An 18,034-nucleotide genomic window follows, 5' to 3' on the forward strand; every position below is an offset into this window, starting at 1 on the left:
CCTATCACCGTACCATGCTGGTCCATCCCAGTAAAGTCAGCAACCACTGTTTATACATAACACAGGCCGTGATCCAAGAAACCTTATTCACCCAAGTAACCCAGTTTCATTTCACCAATGACGTCTAACAGAAGTCAAGGCCAAAGCTGGAGGCTTTCAACAGTTGTATCTGTAGGCAGGTTGGTGAAAAAACATACAAATCAAATGCAGTACCTTTTTACACTAAGGAGTGTTACACGCTGGAATGAAATTTATTTCAACACATTCTACCTCATTAGTTACTTGCTTCAACACTTGGTATGGTGTTACACTCAGCTGTTACCATAATCAGCCATTTATCTGAAAGTATGTCATATGCCATTACTTTGGGCTTGTTACCATAAGCTACTTCAACAGGGGACTGCAGATAGAGGAATAACAATGTTCAGCTCTTCATTTGTGAAATGGTAACATGGATCCTTGGGAATTATGATTTTAAATTACAACTAGCAAGAGGAGCAGGTAAGATGAAAGGGTAGAATATAAGGCAACTGGGGATTATTACAAAGTTCATTGAAGCCAGCAGCTGTTGATTCATTGAATTCATTGGGTTCTGGATCAGCGCCGTTCGGCTGTTTGGGAAAAATGATGGCTCGGGGCAGCACTGAAATGTGAAAGGGAAACCAGAATGAACAATGGGGGACCCTCTCTGCTACCTTATTCAGTGTGAGGCAGGAAACAAGTGTAATTTAGATTAGAAAGCGATTCCGTTATCTGGGGAGCTGTGCTGAACTCCAAAATTCAACAAGACAAATTCTGAAAGACAATTAAAAAAAAAAGAGCAAAAGAATGTTTTGTAAGTGATTACTCTTATTTTTAAAAGAAAGTATGAAGATGTACAAACCTGGACATACAAACACTCCCATGCACATACTGCCTTTCCTGCTGCTGTGTACTGACCAGCACCACACATGCTAATGACCACACAGCAATACAGCAGCTGTACTCTTAACACAGCTACCAATACATTCATATTTAGTACAGTACTGGTTCCCCGCACTGGTGGTTGCTGCCTCAGCTGTAAGTTATACAATCACAAATGAAAAGAGGTAGCCAGTACAACTCTGACTGAAGGGGGAAGCGTTCCTGACATGATCTCCAAACTCAGATGTGACCCACTGAGCAAGCTCAAGAGCCCGAGTTGTAAGTAATTTGAGCAGTGTTTTAATAAGAGGTTAGAGAGTACTGTGTAAACTACCCAAGAGCCAGGCTAAGAGGAACCTAATTGGGTTGCTAGGTGTGAATAAAAGGAAGCAGAGGCTATGGCTACGAGGCTCTCCTCCTAAGTACTGAGCTCAATCAATAGGAATAAAGCTGTATCCGCTAGTGATCCTGAAAATGGTTCAGCAATAAAAGCATTTAAACTGTCTTAAAAGTAAAGGCCTGTTCAACCCTAGACTCCAACAGGAGGCCAAAGCTGGTGCTTTGTTCCATGGGACAATTTTGAAACTGCACCTTGTCAACAGGAACCACGCTGCCTTTCAAAACCTCCCTTGACAAGTCCATGCCATGGGGAGAGCACGTCCATGGTGCCCCCATGCTGCCATTACCCCCACTGCCCAGCCTGAGGCATCCTCTGGGACACAACACCCTCCTTCAGTGCCCATACATTTGGGCTCCCCCCCAGCCCCAAGGGCAGCAGCAAGGAAGGACAGTGCACATCCAGATCTCAGTGACAAGCACCCAGGACACAACAAAATTAACACAAGGGAACCATGAAAGAGGAGCACCCTGTAGACATTAGCTACTCTGCAATCTAATTATTGCCACAGATTTCTTCACAAGAGCTGGACGATGGCAGCGGAGATGGGGATAAAAAAAGAACTGAACTTAAATGTTTATTTTCTACATTTGGACACACCAATTTAAACGCCCGGTTACAACACTGACGAGGATTCAGCTGCCTAAACACAGACACATAGTGCCATCTTAGATCCCTAAGGTATCTGAGACATTCATACAGAGTTAACTGATATGACACAGGATGTACTGAAGACCAGTCTTTCCAGGGTAGCAGACACAGACCTGCTAGGAACCTCCCAGGCATGAAAATGACACTTGAAATCTCTGCTTAGGCAACTGAATTCCCTCTGTCGCATTAACCAGATGGAAGACCACCAATGCAAGACAACCATCTCCCTCACAGTGTAAAGCACTGCACAGTGGTTAAGTACATGGCTTGTACTCACCAGCTCAGGAGAATCTGCTTCAGTTCTTGGTGAAAATCATGATCACTGAACCAGCACCTGGTTCACATGTTCCCCAAGCTTTGCCAGAAGACCCGAGTTGCTGCAGCCACAAAGCTCCTTACAGATTCAGGTAACACATTTGACACCAAAAGCCGCATGAGGCTGAGTTGTGGCTAACCTTTTTTAAAGCTCTAAGCAGCCAAGTCAAAGAGGCTGCTTTTCAGACCATGTCCCCTTGGCCAAGAAATGCCTGCAGGCCAAAGCACTCATAAAAAGCTGACTGACAGACGACAACCTCAGGCATTATGGGATGCTTCAAAATTTGCAACAAACAATGCTTATCTTCCTTTGGCCACTAGTTCTACATACCTGTCATACTTGGCTAACCCCTTGCACTACACAGCTTCAACACCAGCACAAAGATCACTCTGATAACTAATAAAAAGAGAAAACTAATGCTCTTGCCTGTTGAAATGGTAGTAATGAGCACAACAGTTATGCGTCAGGCTGTGGGGTTTTTTTGAAGGGTTTTGGTGGTTTTGTTTGGTTTTTTTTTTTCTCCCAGAGAACACAGCAATGGAAAGTACCATATCCCCTGCATGCTAGCGGATCTCTAGGAGGGAAGAGGAAACTTTATCAAAACTTTTCAACTCAGATTTTTATGGCTTCTAAATTTTTTTTCCCCCACCTTCCAGCTGCTGATGCCATAGAAGTTACCATGTAGGGACACAAGATCAATCCAAACCCACCACACATCTTGTCACAAGGCTCTTCAACACAGAAATGTCTACGTATCAAGGGACACAGCAACTTGGAAGAAGCTTTTCATTCTCTCCTGATTTAGGGACAGCTGATCTGCCTTGAGGCTAAAGAGATGGATTACATTATTTCTTGACTTTTTTTTCCAGAGTTCTTAACTATGATTCTATGGCTCTGAGCAATGTATTCTGTCTCCTTCCATGAAGGCAGTATACAACAAATATATACTGTAAAGCATCTAAAAAAGCTTTAGCTGACAAACCAAATCAAACCTGTGAAAGAGGTGAGTGGTTTTGCATTTGTCCTCTGTCTTTATCTTCCCTGTTCCTTAAAAAAAAAAGAAAAAAAAAAACAAAACAAAAAACCTTACCCCACAGCTTACATGCACTTGAACAACCGAAAAAAGGAGAGATTAACAGAACCCATCTGCTTCTCAGAAGGCTCCACACCCGGTAGTGCCTGGAAGGTAAATTCTCTCAGGTGCTACAGAGGGATAATTTTTTTATTTTTTTTAAACGTGATCCTCAGGACATTTTTAAAATTTTGAAGTCCAACAGAATTATAGGGCCACAAGAGATCTTATAAATATCCTATTCTACCCTCCACACACAAACAGGATCACCTATTTCCATATCATTGCCTATAGCTTCCAGCTGAAATTAATACTACTGGTAATGGCAAGAAAAAAGTCAATATTCAAAGATATATATTTACCTAAACTTAAAAACAAAACAAAGAAAAAAACCCCTAAAAGATCACCTTTCAGCTTCGTAACCACATTACATTTCAAGGCCCTTCAGGTATTGGCAGTTCTGCGGTCTGTCTCATGCTGAGGAGAGAGAAAATCTGGTAGAAGAAAGGACATCTCTATGTGCCACTTCTAGCTCTAAATCTATGGGTGCAATTGTTACTTCCAAGTGAGAGGACGACACAGGGGCAGCAACTCCAGGGCTCTCAAGAGACCCCACTTGTTCCACAGAAGGACTCCAGAGAAATGGTCAGAAGTATTTGTAGTGAGCAGAACTTCCCAAATACGACCACGGAGGTTTGGGAGGCATCTTGGAGAAGAGATTTCCATTTATAAGCTGCTGTTAAGCTTAAGAGGTCTGCAGTACCTTCCAAAATTTCAAACTGAAGTTGCCTCTGACCCTAAGTTTGATCTTGAGAGCAGTAATTTTTTTTTGTTGGAGGCTATTGAAAGATACTGTTACGTTTTAGATTTTTATCCCAAAAATGTTTTTGCAAACATGCTAATTTTCTTAAAGACCAACATTTCAGTTTCTCAGCTGACACCAGTAATCTGACATTCACTTTTGTACTAGAGGCTTTTTTTCCTGTGAATTTTATTAAAAGCTTTAGATTTTGCTTTTTTCAACTACCCCTCCTTGACAACATTGTGAAACCACCACATAAATCACTGTCAGTGGATAGTTTTGTTACTAGAGCACTTAAGCCCTTCCCTTGCAAAATGCTGCAGAAAGAGCTGAAGTACCACCAGATTTTCAGAGGTATTTAAGAGGCCCAACTCACTTTGAAATTGAAGAGCCCCTAAATATCTTTAAAGACCCCGGCCCTAAATCTCTACAAGGATTCCTCACTGACACTCTCCTACTGCTCTCCGACAAGGCTGGGGGGAAACCCTCTACAAAAAGCTGTCCCGGGCTCCTGCCACACGGTGACGCTAAGAAAAGTGAGCTAAGAGAAGTGCCCACTTTGGGACTATTCAAAAGTATCTCTGTTGTCCCTCCAGAATCCCAAAATGTGCCAGGGAGAGGACAAGGGAGGCCACTGGCTTCCCCCTCTACAAAGCAAATGGAGACCCCCTTCCATGAGCTCATCCAGTGATGGAGACCTGGACTGCTCTCAGCGTCCAATGCACCGCACACAGCTGGTCATCGTGGTTCAAGCCACGTTGTGATGAAAAGTCATCACTTTCTAATTATTGCATTTTAAGGCAGTGTTTCCAGTTACCAGCTTGCATTTGCAGAAACAGAATCTAATTTCCTTTTTTTTTTTCCCTCCTTTTTCCTTTTCTATGGGGAGATGAACGAAGGGGAATTCTTGTCAATAGAAATTAAAACACAGTAAATGAACAAGTGCACCTAGTGAACCAGCACTGTATTTTCCTTGCTGTGGTCTTTTGTTCATGTCGCAAATTGATTCTGAGATGACACTAACACTGGGTAATCTAACCCGGGCAGTTATGAGGGGCCCAGTCCTTACAAAGCACAAGTCCAGGCACAGTCAGTGGGAACTGAGGGCAATCAATACCTTTGGAGGGTTAATCCTATGAAATGTGCAATAAGCAGTTCCCACTTCCCCAGATAGATACAGGAGCTTCAAAACCAGCAGAATAAATCCCCAGTAAGGAAAAAGAAAAAAAGAAAAAAAAAAAGAGAGTGAGTTCCCGCTTTCAGCTACGTTCAGTGCAACCTCTTTGAGATGAAGGGATGTACCAGAAAGAGAATCCTGCCAGGGCCATTCCTGTAGATACAAATTTTTAGATCAGAGCCAAGTGAACTGTCACTGCTTTTTACTTAAGATAATTCTTCAGGCTTTACTAATTAGGAACTAACAATTCTTGCAGATGAGCTGTGAAACCCAGGGAAGAATACCAGCAGTATGTTTTAAATCAAAGTGTTTACATCAGGAATGATTCACTTTTTCCATGAGGAATGACTTGTGAGACAGGCAGTCTTAGCACTGCCATAAATCTGCGTGGGAATTAAAACTGGGGAAGAGAATAACAAAGGGAAGTTGCTATCCCCACCTCCCCTGCCTCAGCCCCACCTCTAGAGACAGAATTTACATTAACAAGGGGCTCCAACTACCACTGCAATCAGCGTTTGAGAAACACAAGGTTTTAAATCCATTTAAGAACACTGTGATTAAGCTTAGTAACCCTGCTCTCCTCAATAAAGAAAAGGTGCAACACATGAAAGGAAATGCCAGCATCTTTGTCATGTGCCCTAAAGTTTTTAAAAAGAAAAAAGTTTTTAAAAAGTTAAAAAAACAAAAACAAAACCCCCACACTTTGTGAGCACTGTCTAAACAGTGCTTAAGAAATCCATAGCAAAAAAAGACAGAAAACAAAAATTTCTGGTTTAGGCCTGTATGTTTTCCTTTTTACCTCTTGGAGGACAGAAGGCTGTGGGCTGAGCATGAGGCTGCTCTCATTCTCAGTTGCTAAACGGTTGAGGGGCTCTCTGGCAGTGCAGAAGGGCCGCCAGCTCCATAGCATGTTTCATCCCAGCTGTTTGAAAAGCCAGTCCACTTGAAACACAACCATTATCCCCACCCACACTCTGCAGGAGAGCAAACTCCCCCTCAATGAGGTATTTATTCCACGTATATGGTAACTATTATTTCCAACATTTACAACATCAGTCATTTTAATTAGGAAAAAAATTATAACAACAAAAAATCCTGCAACGCACATACACAGACACACGCATATTTACATGTAGAAATGCAAAGCATTCAAGTTGTTTCTAATAACTGCAGCTCCTGGAGGCGACATGCGTTCCACACACAATTGACTTAAATGCTCTTTTTCTTTTCTTGCCATAAAAATATACAGATGTCCTTCTTCAAAAAAATTATTTTCCCTTTTCCTGTGTTACAGGAAGCCTGCCCACACTTTCAAATACAAAGTGGGTATAAATAGAAGCACAAATTAGGCATCTTGAAAAGTCTATATTTTCCAACCACAGGGAAACTAAGGAATTACTGTGTTTACATACCCGACTATGTTGAATTAAAACAGTATTTTCTATCCATATGCCCAGCAAAACTGGCAAGAAACTAAGGAAAGGAACGATAGCCTTGCTAGTTCTTCACCTGTTGCTACAGTGGGACTGGGGTATGTTTACATTATTCATCCTTCTTCATATGGACCACTATAAGTGTCAGCCTGAATACAGTCACCACTTTGATGAAAGCATGTCTTACATATATAAATGATACAACTACTATGAAAATTTCAGTAAGCCTGTCTGCTTTCCTCAAAATCTAACTAGACATTTGTCTCTTTAGTTGTCCTTCTGTATCACATCTATTAAAGGTAAATAAAAGCATGATGGCTCTTTACATGACATTAATAGCTTGAGGGATTTTATAAATCAGTGAGTACAAATGTACAACTCGTTACAGCAGCAGTGAAGCAGGTCTGCCCATCTGATGTTTTCTGACTGAGACTTCTGCTTTAAGATCATGTTGCTCATTTAAAATTAACTCATCTCCTGTTTCTCTGCTGTTGCATGCTGGATAACTTCTGCTGTTCTCTCAACTTCTGACATCAATGTTTTTCTAGTAGCCCACACATCCTAACTAGCTAGCATTATTGGTCACAATACAGACATAGTAGCTTCATTAAATCTTGAGAACTCTCATCAAAAGGCAAATTCAATAAAATAAAACTAAATAAACTAAATGCAAACCACTCAGACTCATTCTGATCGGCCAGCCCTTTTTCTTCAGTCTGAATCTTCAGTAGTATCAATAACACTTTGAACTAGATTTAAGGGGTGAGCTGGCAGCTGGTCAGATGGTCAAAATGGCAATCATCACCACTAAATTCAGCCTAAGGTTTGCTGTTTGTTTGGGGGGCTGTTTTTGTCACACATTTCATCTCTCCCCAGCCGTACTGCCTACAAACAGAGAAGCTATTTTGCTTCCCCAATAAGATTTTTTTTTAAGTGAGATTTGGGGGTTGCATTAACAAACTGTAAGCTACAAATGGTGTCTCCAACCTGCAAGCTAGTATTTCCATGCACTGCTGCTTGTGAGCGGTCGTTTGCTCTGTACATCCACGCCTCTCTGGCAGACAAGTCTGCTGCTGGTGTGCTGCAGCTCATCCTCCTCAGCAGAAAGATGAGTAACTCCCCCAGAGGGTTTGAGCAGGGCTGTGCGAGAGAGGAGGAGGAGGGTGTACAGAAACCGGCTGCCTACACTGGAAGAAAGCTCAAATGCTTAACTGCAAACTTTTCCCCTAAATACTGATCTAAACTATAAAGACAACAAGTGTTCGTTTTCTAGTAATACCTCCATCCTTATTAACAATCAGGCTCTTTTTTTTTTTTTTTTTTAAAAAGGAGATTGGTGAGACTTAAGGTTGTGTGAGACATACTTTGATCTGCACCCTGATGAGTGAACATTCCCCTTTGCTGCTAGCCTAACTAATGAAGGGATAAAATTAGCTTTTATCCCTGGCACTTTCTTTAGCAAAAAAACATGCACTAATCAGCTGTCCTCACTAATCAGTTGTCTGGCTAATGACCTTTTGCCTTAAAACACTAAAATTTCTGAATGATGTGAGGAAAAAAAAAAAACCAACGCAGACTGGCCCCTCTTTGTGGGTCCTAAGCCTATCATCTGGAACTGGAGACTGGAAGGTTAAATGGCAAATCTGTAGCCTGACGGGGTGATAAATCTATAATCAAAAGGCACAAGCCTTGACACCTCAAGATGTACTTCATTACTACACAACTAAATGATTTTTTTTTCTTTTTTGTAAACTAGAAGCAGATGAAAAAAATTGCTTAACTCCCTCATATTTTGCCTGTGGAGAAATCCATTCCACATCTGTGTTCAAGTGTCAGTTAATTTCTTATTTTTTTATTAATGCCTGAGCAGGAATTCAGAAGTTGAAACCATTTGCCTTTTTCACCCCCCCCCTACAACTTCAGGGAACTGTAGCTGGGGAAGAAAATTGCAAAACCACTCCATCAGCCCACATACTCAAACAGACACGTGAATCCCTAAAAAACCTCCAAAACAAAACAAAAATCCCAAAACCACAGCAATAAACCTTCCAATCCCCCCCCCTTCAAATTCTCATTGTACAAGGCACAGTCCTTCCTCCTCTTAATACCGTACTTTAACATTGTTTTAAAAGAGGGATTTTAAGGCCTGTTTCATTTTCCTTCTGTGCTTTCTTTAATGAGGCTTTTTTTCTTCATGTATTAAGGGAGGTGGAGCAACCCTGGATGGCTGAGGAGGATTAGCAACAGATGAGATGTCCTGTGGAAGTTGCTTTGCAGAGGCCTGTGATAATTTCGAGCTGCAATGCAACTGCCCCCTCGTTTTTAACTTCAGAAAAAAGATTGTATTACCTCACACACACACACACCCCCAAGACAAAGCAGTTCTCCCTGGGAACGATGCAAGGCGACAAATAAAACTGCATTAAATTTGACAGCCTTCCAACTTTGCATCCCCAAACGAACCAGCAATTGATACTCACGATAATGAGGGTCCATGTAACCATTTCGGGGGTCCATGGTAAAGAGCGTCCCGCGGTAAGGTACAGAAGGTTCGGGAAGGTGCGATATAGATCCATGGATCTCCTTCTTGATTAATGAGGCCCTTTCCTCACTCGACGTGGAAGGCTCTTCACTGATCTTGCCGAGGCCTTGCCCACCCTGCGGCTGCATTGTGATCGCGTTCCTTCTCTCTCTGTGATAGGTCTGCCCAGGACTTTCATCCTCTGCAAAAAAATGAGGGAGAAGAAAGAGAGAAGGGAAGGAGAAAGAGAGAGACACACTTTTAGCCCATTTATAGCAAATACAATAAAGAAAAGTTCTCCCCCCCGCCCTCCTCCTCACTACCCCCTCCTCACAGTGTAAGTTTGTGACAGTAGGTGCATGTGTGGCTATGAGAGATGGTCTAGGGAAGCCCGCCCGTTCAGAGCGGGCAGCTGCTGAGCGGTAGATCATCGTCACCCATGCGCCGATGCTCCTACCGGCGGGGCTATCAATCGTGTGAGAACAGACACAGGCTTGCTGTTCTCTTGCCTCTGGGACAAGGAGACTGGGAGTTTGGGCTGCCTGACAGGGAGGCAGAAAACAATTTGTCACAAAGAGGAGATGATGAACCCCGCTGGCTGGGCCTAAATCAAACCTAGCCACCCACTGCTGCTCCGCAGCCCAGCTCCAGTCCCTGGAGGTTTGCTTGTGTGAGAGGCTGGAGCCTTGCAGGAAGGTTGTTAGCAATCAGAAATAAGGTGGGCAACAATAAAATGGGTAAAATTGCTCAAGATACAGCACCAGCAGCATCAGGCAGGCGCAAGTGAGGCCACCCGCTCTAACAGTGTCACCACAAGGACGCTTGTGGAGGGCGGTGGAGCGTGGTCCCCCCTCCTTTTTCCCCATATCCACACACACAAACCCACAGATTCTTAATGACCAAGGGGAAAAAGAAAAAAAAAAAATAGGAGGATCAAATCCAAGCCCTAGTCTGGAGAAAACCTCTAAGCCTGTGGTACCACTTGTGAGGGGAAAAGGGCCTCCTGATGATGGCTCCAGCAGCCTCCCTTGCAGGCAGCCCCAGGACCGGGTGTTGAACCAACACTCCGCTCCCACATGAATTTTAACCCCCACGGACCACGTGCACCCTTTGAAAACCAGACCAAGCGCTTCTGTTCTTCAAAAGCCAGATGCACATTCCCAGGTACATTTCACATGTGCCATGTGGCAGCAGGGTTTTGTTAGCTACACAAGTCTCTACTGTAAATGCTCTCCTAAAGTTGCCTTATTGTTGTAAAATACAGAGACTGTTCTCTAAACAAGCAGAATTGCTGGCTGTAATCCTGGCCCATACCCCTGCTCCAGGTACAGCCTTGTTCAATCAACCACCCTGCATGTACAGGCACACACCAATACGTCTTGAAGTAGTACTGATAAATATGCTTAGCTTCAAAAGTTGCTCAGTGGTTCTGTAAGTGCATGAGGAGCCTCATATTATTAAACACCAGGCACAAAAAAGGTAACTAGAAAGGAAATTAAAACACGCCTAGGAAAAAAAACTAAGGTACACTTATTCTACAACCCACATGCAAGGAAGGATCATTGACAACAGTGCCAAGATTGCACTTCAGTTGTCAGAGATTCGAGGTCAGGGCTAAATTTTTACTTGTACCTTGCCCTGGTGTACTCGTTCACACAGCAAAAGCACCACTGAGCAATTCACCAGGAGACTACTTTCACCAAGCCTGACACCAGCATAACCCAACCTATTTGCCTTCCTATGAATTAGATTAGAAACAGGCTCTGTACGTATAGATACCTGGACCTGAATTTTGGCCAATAAATGCATAAACTAGCTATGCCATTGCTTTGAATGTGGTGCTTGCTAGGCTTCTCCCTGCCCCCTCTCCTCCCAAGTAGCAACAGCAAGAAAACCCAGCAGCGTAGCCTATTGAGCACTTAATTATTTTTCTATCTCCAAGTATTACAGCAACCGGGGTCTGCTGACTTATCAGCATCTTCCAGGGACTGAATTCTTTTTACAGCCAGCAGTAATTCTCCATACAGAGCATTTCCAGGATTGGGTCTGAGGAGAAAGAGTTAATGGAAACCGACAACAACACTGAAGAGTTTAAACCCTTTGCCCTTTTATACTTTTTATTAATATGCACAGGCACCCATCCCTGCTCTGGATTAGCAGGGTTTAAGGTTTCAACTTTTTACACTGAAGCTGGTTTTAGAGAACTGCAGAAGGGAGTCTAAAACTTTAAAACTTACTTATATGAGGTTTTTAGAAAGCTGCTCATGTAACTAAAAAAATAAAAAATAAGTTACCCCAAAGTCATATTTTCCATCATGTTTCTCTCTAGCCAGAGTCTTTTATGTTAAATTTCAACCTAGAGTGAACTTTCACTGATGAGATGTAAACTCTTGTAAAAATAGGGGATTACACTCTATTTGAAATCCTGACAGACCCTTAAGCAGAGCAAGCTAACCTGTGCTACCACAGTACGGAATGAAGCAAGCTGGAGTGATTTGTGGGGCTGTATAATCAATCCGAGGATCAGATAGGATTTCAGTTCTTTTACTCTTTCATATAAAGATAATTTGTTAAAACTGCCATCCTGGGATACAACAAGAAGCTGACATCTGTCTGCAGGCTCCACTTTTATTCCTTCCTTCTCAAAACATGCATGTGTCATGAATCAAGGTACTAGTGACTGCTATGGAACAAGCTGATTTTCCAAATTGCTGAACGAAATTCAAAACCTACTTTCAGTAACTTTGAAACGACAGCAAAAATGTGTTTTGTTTTAAAAAGCTTTCCTTTTTTTGGGTTCCTCAAGGAAAAAAGGAAAGAAAACAAAAAAGCAGTATTTTTCCTTCTGCATGAAACCATCTCTCTCCCCATTATGAAATTACTGCCGCATGTTGTTAGAAAGTCAAACATTTCTGTACTCTGTCTGCCATGTAAAAATTTCCCCAAAAGTATTTTTTTAAAAAGTAAACATGACGGCATTTTTGCAATAATAAGGCGTATTCAACAGCCAAACATCTTGCTAAGCGTTTACTTCACGCTCCGCACCACTAAGCTGCTTTTGATAGGGGGCAGATGAGACACTTGACAGCACCCGCGCTCCAGGACACGAACAGGCGAGCGGTTTGCAGGAGCTCCCCGGGCGCCGAGCGGGAAACTCCTCTTGCAGTAATGCTGCTGACTCTCACAACGGCAGGCGAGCCACTCCAGCGCGCCAAACAGCAAAAGCTGTCTAATCTTGTTGTGTTTCAGCTGAATCGTTCAATAAAGTTTTAAGAGTAAGTGCAGGCAAGCTGCACCAGGCCAAATTATTGACAGAAACTTACGGTCCACCATGGCAACAAGTGGGACGCTATAGCAAAAATGTAAGCAAACAGCCCACTTCTCCGGCAGCATCTGCCAAAGGGGTTTACAGCCAAATACGCAACAACTGTTACTGCTCTGCTCACGTTTTAGAAGTGGCCAGCTTTAGGGTCAAAAGAAACATCTGATTTACTAAAATCTTGAAGAGAGACGAATGCCAAAGTTAAAGGGACTGATCCTCCGTCATCTCCACCTGCTTCCCGCTGGTGGGACCCCACTGACTCCAGCATAGTTCATTCCACCTTTTGCGGGTATAAGAGAGAGGGGTTAAATAAGAAAAGAAAAAAGGAAAAAAAAAATCAGGCCTCAAGAGCAATCTGCATAAGCTTCTCTTTCCTCATGTACACCCTACTCTGTCTTAACAAGCCAGTAGCCAGAGACACGTGTTACAAGTGCCCAGCCTGGAACGATCACATTAATCCAAGGTTCTCCCATCCGCTGAGAAACACCCGATTTAGTCCTGCTATTCTGATCAGAAGCAGTTTTTATTAGAAGTGCTGAGCACCAAGGGGCACCTCATTTAATCAACAAGCTTTTTCAAAAAAACTCACACTGGACAGCATGCCTTAATAAACGCACTTTTAATTGCTCAACTAATTTACCCAGAAAATTAAAAATCATGACAAACCAAAACCCAATGCAAAAATCCATTAAACTTTCTTTCCCTATTGAACTTTTTTTGCTCTTTTTTTTTATTGTAGACCAAGACAAAGTAGAAGCTTTTTTACTTCAAACCTCTTCAAGTCAGCAACTAAAAGAAGTTGAAATCTGTTGATACACCATGCTAAAAATCAGTCTCAACACACTTCAGAGAGACCCCCGCATAAACAAGACAACACCAGCCCAATTAAATCTGTTTATGTATTAAGTTTCATCACCACATTTCTGCATGCAACTTGCGGAGAGCATTACTGTCTCATGAGCGATCTGCCGACGCACTTCGGCTGGGTAAGAGAAGAGACAAGGTACTTACAACTCAGTCCAAGAGACCCTGGCTGATGCTCCCTCCAAGCTCTTCTCTTGACCAAAATTCTCTGGCTACCAGGACATGGGCATTCCTCCCTCTCTTTTCCTCTCTCTCCCAGTCTCCCTCCCTCTCTCTCAGAGGCAGTGCTTCTCCCATTAGAGGAATTAAAAGTGGTTGGTGCCATGCTAAATTTAACAAGCTCATTAGTATTCTTCCTGTGTGCTTCCTAGTGAACTCTCCCTATTCAAGCGGCTCTCTCTAGCTGAGGGGTCAGGCGGCTAATCATTAAATCAAACTAATGTCACCCTATCACAATCGGCCTAAGAGAAGGAGGGTTTATTATTTCAGTTTATGCTAAATAAACGGTTTTACAAATGGTCTCCAAGCAAGGTCAACAGCAGCTTCAATTACAAGACAAACTTAACAAGAGTTGCTATAAACCAAGTGCTCCATATTGACCTAAGCACAAGCTCGGCTCCACATATTGCCACTAGCAGGATTGTACAGGAATGCATATTGTAAAATAAAGGAAAGGGTAATCTTTTCTTTGCCAGAATTTGTGACTGCACAGAGACTGCTCATTCACCTCTCCCCAACCAGCTTGCTGCTCAGCTCAATTCACCCCACACAAAGGCTGAAGACCAGACCTCAATGGACCGAGTGAAACATGTTCAAAACTAGGCTCTCTATTGTGACTGAATTTCTTAACATCTTTTCAAAAAGCGGAGAATGCCTTGAGGCTAAAGGAAGAAACAGGCTAATGGTGAATTGGGAATACTGAGCAAATTTCAGAGCCCTTTCCTCCTAGCTTTTGAGGTTGAAAGCAAGCTCTTTCCTTTCAAGTTTCAAAGTCCTTTTTCCTCCCACAGTGTCACAGAAGGATTTGAAAAGAAGGTAATTGTGCTCACAGTCCCCCTGATCAGAGCTTACGTCCTATTTCTGGTATTTCGGAATACTTCTTGCAATAATGGTGCATATAGCTCAATCCCTTAACCGTCCTGCACTCTGCAATTGCTCATTAAATGAACAATTGCTGGTATAAAATGCCTTTTATGTTCAAGGTCTGGATATAAGATAAGCATTCTAGTACTCTAAATTTGGTTTACTAAGGAAACTCTCCATCATTAAATTACAAAACTGAAGTCAGAATATCAGTCTTTCCCAGAAAAGTAGCATTTTAGGTTGCTGTGAGCCGGTCGGGGGGGGGGGGGGGGGGAGGGAGATAAAAAAAAAAGATTGACTACTTAAGATTCTTAATAGAATAGATACCTAAGTAAGAAAGCAATTTCCCTCACGTTTAAGAAGGTCTAAGTTTTTGAGACTTGATTTTTTCTTCCTTGAAATGATGCAATAGAGCAATTGCCAGGCACATTAGGACATGTGTATCTGCTCCTTCTTGCATACACACACTGATCACTACTCTCTGGCCACCTTAAGAGCAAAGCAGGAGGAAATACATCTGTAGGATTGTGCCTGCCTTTAAAAACAGTGCGTGTTGTAACCAAAGTTTTGTTTTGGGTGGGGACAGTAGTTTAAATTGGGCACTCTTGGTCCCAAGTTTGTTATTTTCCTGCATTTGGAGCAACTGCACATGAAGTACGCGCTCTGGAAATACTAACACAGATATGTAGCACAATGCTCATAATTGGTTTTAAAAATAGACTCCAACCATACGAGCGGCTACAAAATCTGTTAGATAACAAGTATGGTACTCACTTTATTTGCAATGCTTAAGCATACCTTATACAAGACTTTTGTGCTTATAAATAGCATACATTATCTGAGCTCACCACTGAAAATGTATAGATTTGTATTCCCATTTGTAATGGATTTTCAGCTTAGTTATTTCCCCATTACCATACGTATAGTATTTTCCAGGAACTGATTTGTGACCTTTGGAATACGAATACACAGCTCTTTTCTCCGTTTTTTTTGTTTGTTTTGAAAAACCTGTTATATTCTTTCATTTGTCATCTTTAACTTTCAATGGAAGAAAAAGGATTTAACAACAAGGCAGAAAGCGGACCCAGTCGAGACAATACCTACATAATACTCCACCCCGCCATTATTTTCCACAAATGATACGTACGTTCATTTTTGCTGCACCTACAGCACAACTCAATTCAGTCCTTTTTTTTTTTTTTTGAAAGTACAGAGGAAGCCAGAACACAGTGCATCAATACAGTTTCTACAACTTTCAAAACAGAGCCTGACCCTGCGCTCCTCTGGGTCAATGGCAGAGCTCCCACCAACCTGGAGGAGACGAGACTGGGCCTGTACAGAGCTCACATTGCTCCAACGCTAAGTCAGCCATGCATTGCTATCAGCAGAACATGGCTCGCAACCTTTTCCAGCTATGCATGTAACTCTTCCCCAGGACTGCTGGGGAACCTGCTAATGGTACAAAGCAGCTTAAATTCAAGTAAACTTTTTCAGACATCTAGATCAGAGAGCGCCTTGTTAATAGTGATGTCTTTACCTCAATTTCTTGATTATCCAGATGAATTTACACTGCTTGGTGCCTCCCCAACTGCTCCCAACTAAAACCATGTGGCTGAAGTCAAACAGACATACATGAAATTATGTAAAATAAAACCACCTTTAAAGTTTCATACAAGTAAACGCCTACCAGATTTAACTGGGAGTCTGCATCTACAAACCCCAGCATCAGACCTATAGGGAGATGCTAAAAATCTCATTTAAGCTAAAAAAAAAAAAAAAAAATCCTACTTAGGGAACACAAGAGGTAGCTGCAGACACAGCTACCTACACAAAGGCACACGGTGCTGTGGAAACCTCCTTGTCAGTCCCAGGACTCTCACCCTCAGAAGGCAGACAAGGAGGGCGGGAGGCAGGGCAGGGCTGGGCTGCCTTGCACCTGATCCTGCATCTCGCTGATCATGCGGGACATGGGGGAAAAAAGGAGTAACATTTGGGTATATGCCTGAAGTTACTGACCTGACACTTGAGCCATCCCACTGACTTCAATGACTTTGGATCAAGCCGCAGAAGTTGCTTGCTGCAAACCAGATTCCCACGGTATCCTGTTGGTCAAGTTTGCCTAGAGCTGCCCAGCTGAACGGCCAACCAGCCGATACGTGGAGCCTGAGCCCCTGCAATGCCCAGCCCCAGCCCGCGGGGCTGCGAGTCTCAGGGAAGCTAACAGAGGCACTAATTCTCAGCAACTCGCAGGGTCAGACTCCAAAGTGGGAGCCTTACTTCTGAACAAGCCCTCTCCCAGCCCATTTCCACACAGGCTTTAAAATAACAAAAACAAACAATTTAAATCAAAACAGCTGAAAACCATTTTCTCCCTTCCCAAGTTCAGGGCTATGTGTTTCTCCCATGGCAGACAGTGGATTATTGCAGTGATACTTAACACCGCTCGTGAGCGCAGCCCCCAGCACTCTGGTTTAGGTGTTAGTGACGACATCGGCTGCTGCGGGAGAAACACTAAACCCTGCACCCAGGTACTGAGCAGGTGGTGAGCTTTTAAGTTTACCTTCATGGGGCCTACAAGGCCCAAATCCTGCTTGCTTTACTCGCACCATAATCCCAGGGATTCAGTGAAACTACTCGTGCAAGTAGAGCAAGAGGGATTCATGTCCAGCATCAGAAATGGTCTGGCCATTGGGCGCGAATGGTCTGTGCCTGGAAAATGTATTGGAGATATTTGTTAGCACGTGGAAATGCTGTATCATTAGCTTGATGAGAAAGGGACTCTTAGTAGTGAAAGTGCTTTGTAGTTCCACTGGACAAGAAAAAAAGAAAGCCTTAATGCAGAAGATGACGACATTTGAAGGTAGAATTAATTGGCAAAATTAACACATAATATGTGATTTCTCCTTTTAAATTCGCAGAACTAGAAGGCAGGCAAAAACATCTCCCTTTCTTGGTACAGTAAATTTTATGTTTTGATTTTGCTACTTAAGGATTGGGAAACTCACACGAGAAAAAAATCTCTTGCAAAAACAATCTTACTTTTTCATTTCCCCTTTTAAAAAGTGTTCCACCTTACAAAATTCAGCAAAGACTGCAAGTTACTGTGCGACAGCCCCAGCAAACTAAAATACTTGCTCCAAGTCTGCTGATCAGGGCTAAAACTCAAGCTTTGCACTTTCAGATTGGCTCCAGGATTATTGCTCCTCTCCAACATCTAGCCTCTTCAAAGAGCCAGGAGTCTCAAATATAACTTGGAGAAAGATGACTACGGACATCAGGATCTGACTATTGGCAATCATTTCTCAGAAGGGAAAAGCTTCTCAGCCTCCTCCAAGACACTCAAAAGGATCCTGATTTGAAAACATTATGAAGTTCCTTCCATTAGCCAGTTATTAGACTGTTAGTCACTGCTTACTTTGAGCAGGCTAATTTGTTACATCAAAGGCACTACAATAAATTCCCAGGAGAGGCCGGGGGGGGAGGGGCGGGGGGG

At 42.7% G+C, this 18,034-nt stretch overlaps 1 protein-coding gene across 3 annotated transcripts in view; it reads right to left on the reverse strand.

Annotated features, from left to right (window-relative positions):
* Window positions 1-18,034, reverse strand: part of GLI3 (GLI family zinc finger 3) — a 195,946-nt gene that overhangs the window by 132,830 nt on the left and 45,082 nt on the right. For 2 of the 3 annotated variants that reach the window (XM_009274832.2, XM_009274825.2), the window contains exon 2: window positions 9,232-9,474. In XM_009274832.2, the coding sequence (XP_009273107.1) occupies window positions 9,232-9,474 (243 nt within the window). Of the gene's footprint in view, window positions 1-4,807; window positions 4,811-9,231; window positions 9,475-18,034 lie in introns of all 3 variants that reach the window. The other variant, XM_009274817.1, reaches the window with a different exon arrangement.

The sequence above is a fragment of the Aptenodytes forsteri genome, unplaced genomic scaffold (assembly GCF_000699145.1).
Source record: "Aptenodytes forsteri isolate BGI_AS27 unplaced genomic scaffold, ASM69914v1 Scaffold282, whole genome shotgun sequence".
Taxonomy (NCBI): domain Eukaryota; kingdom Metazoa; phylum Chordata; class Aves; order Sphenisciformes; family Spheniscidae; genus Aptenodytes; species Aptenodytes forsteri.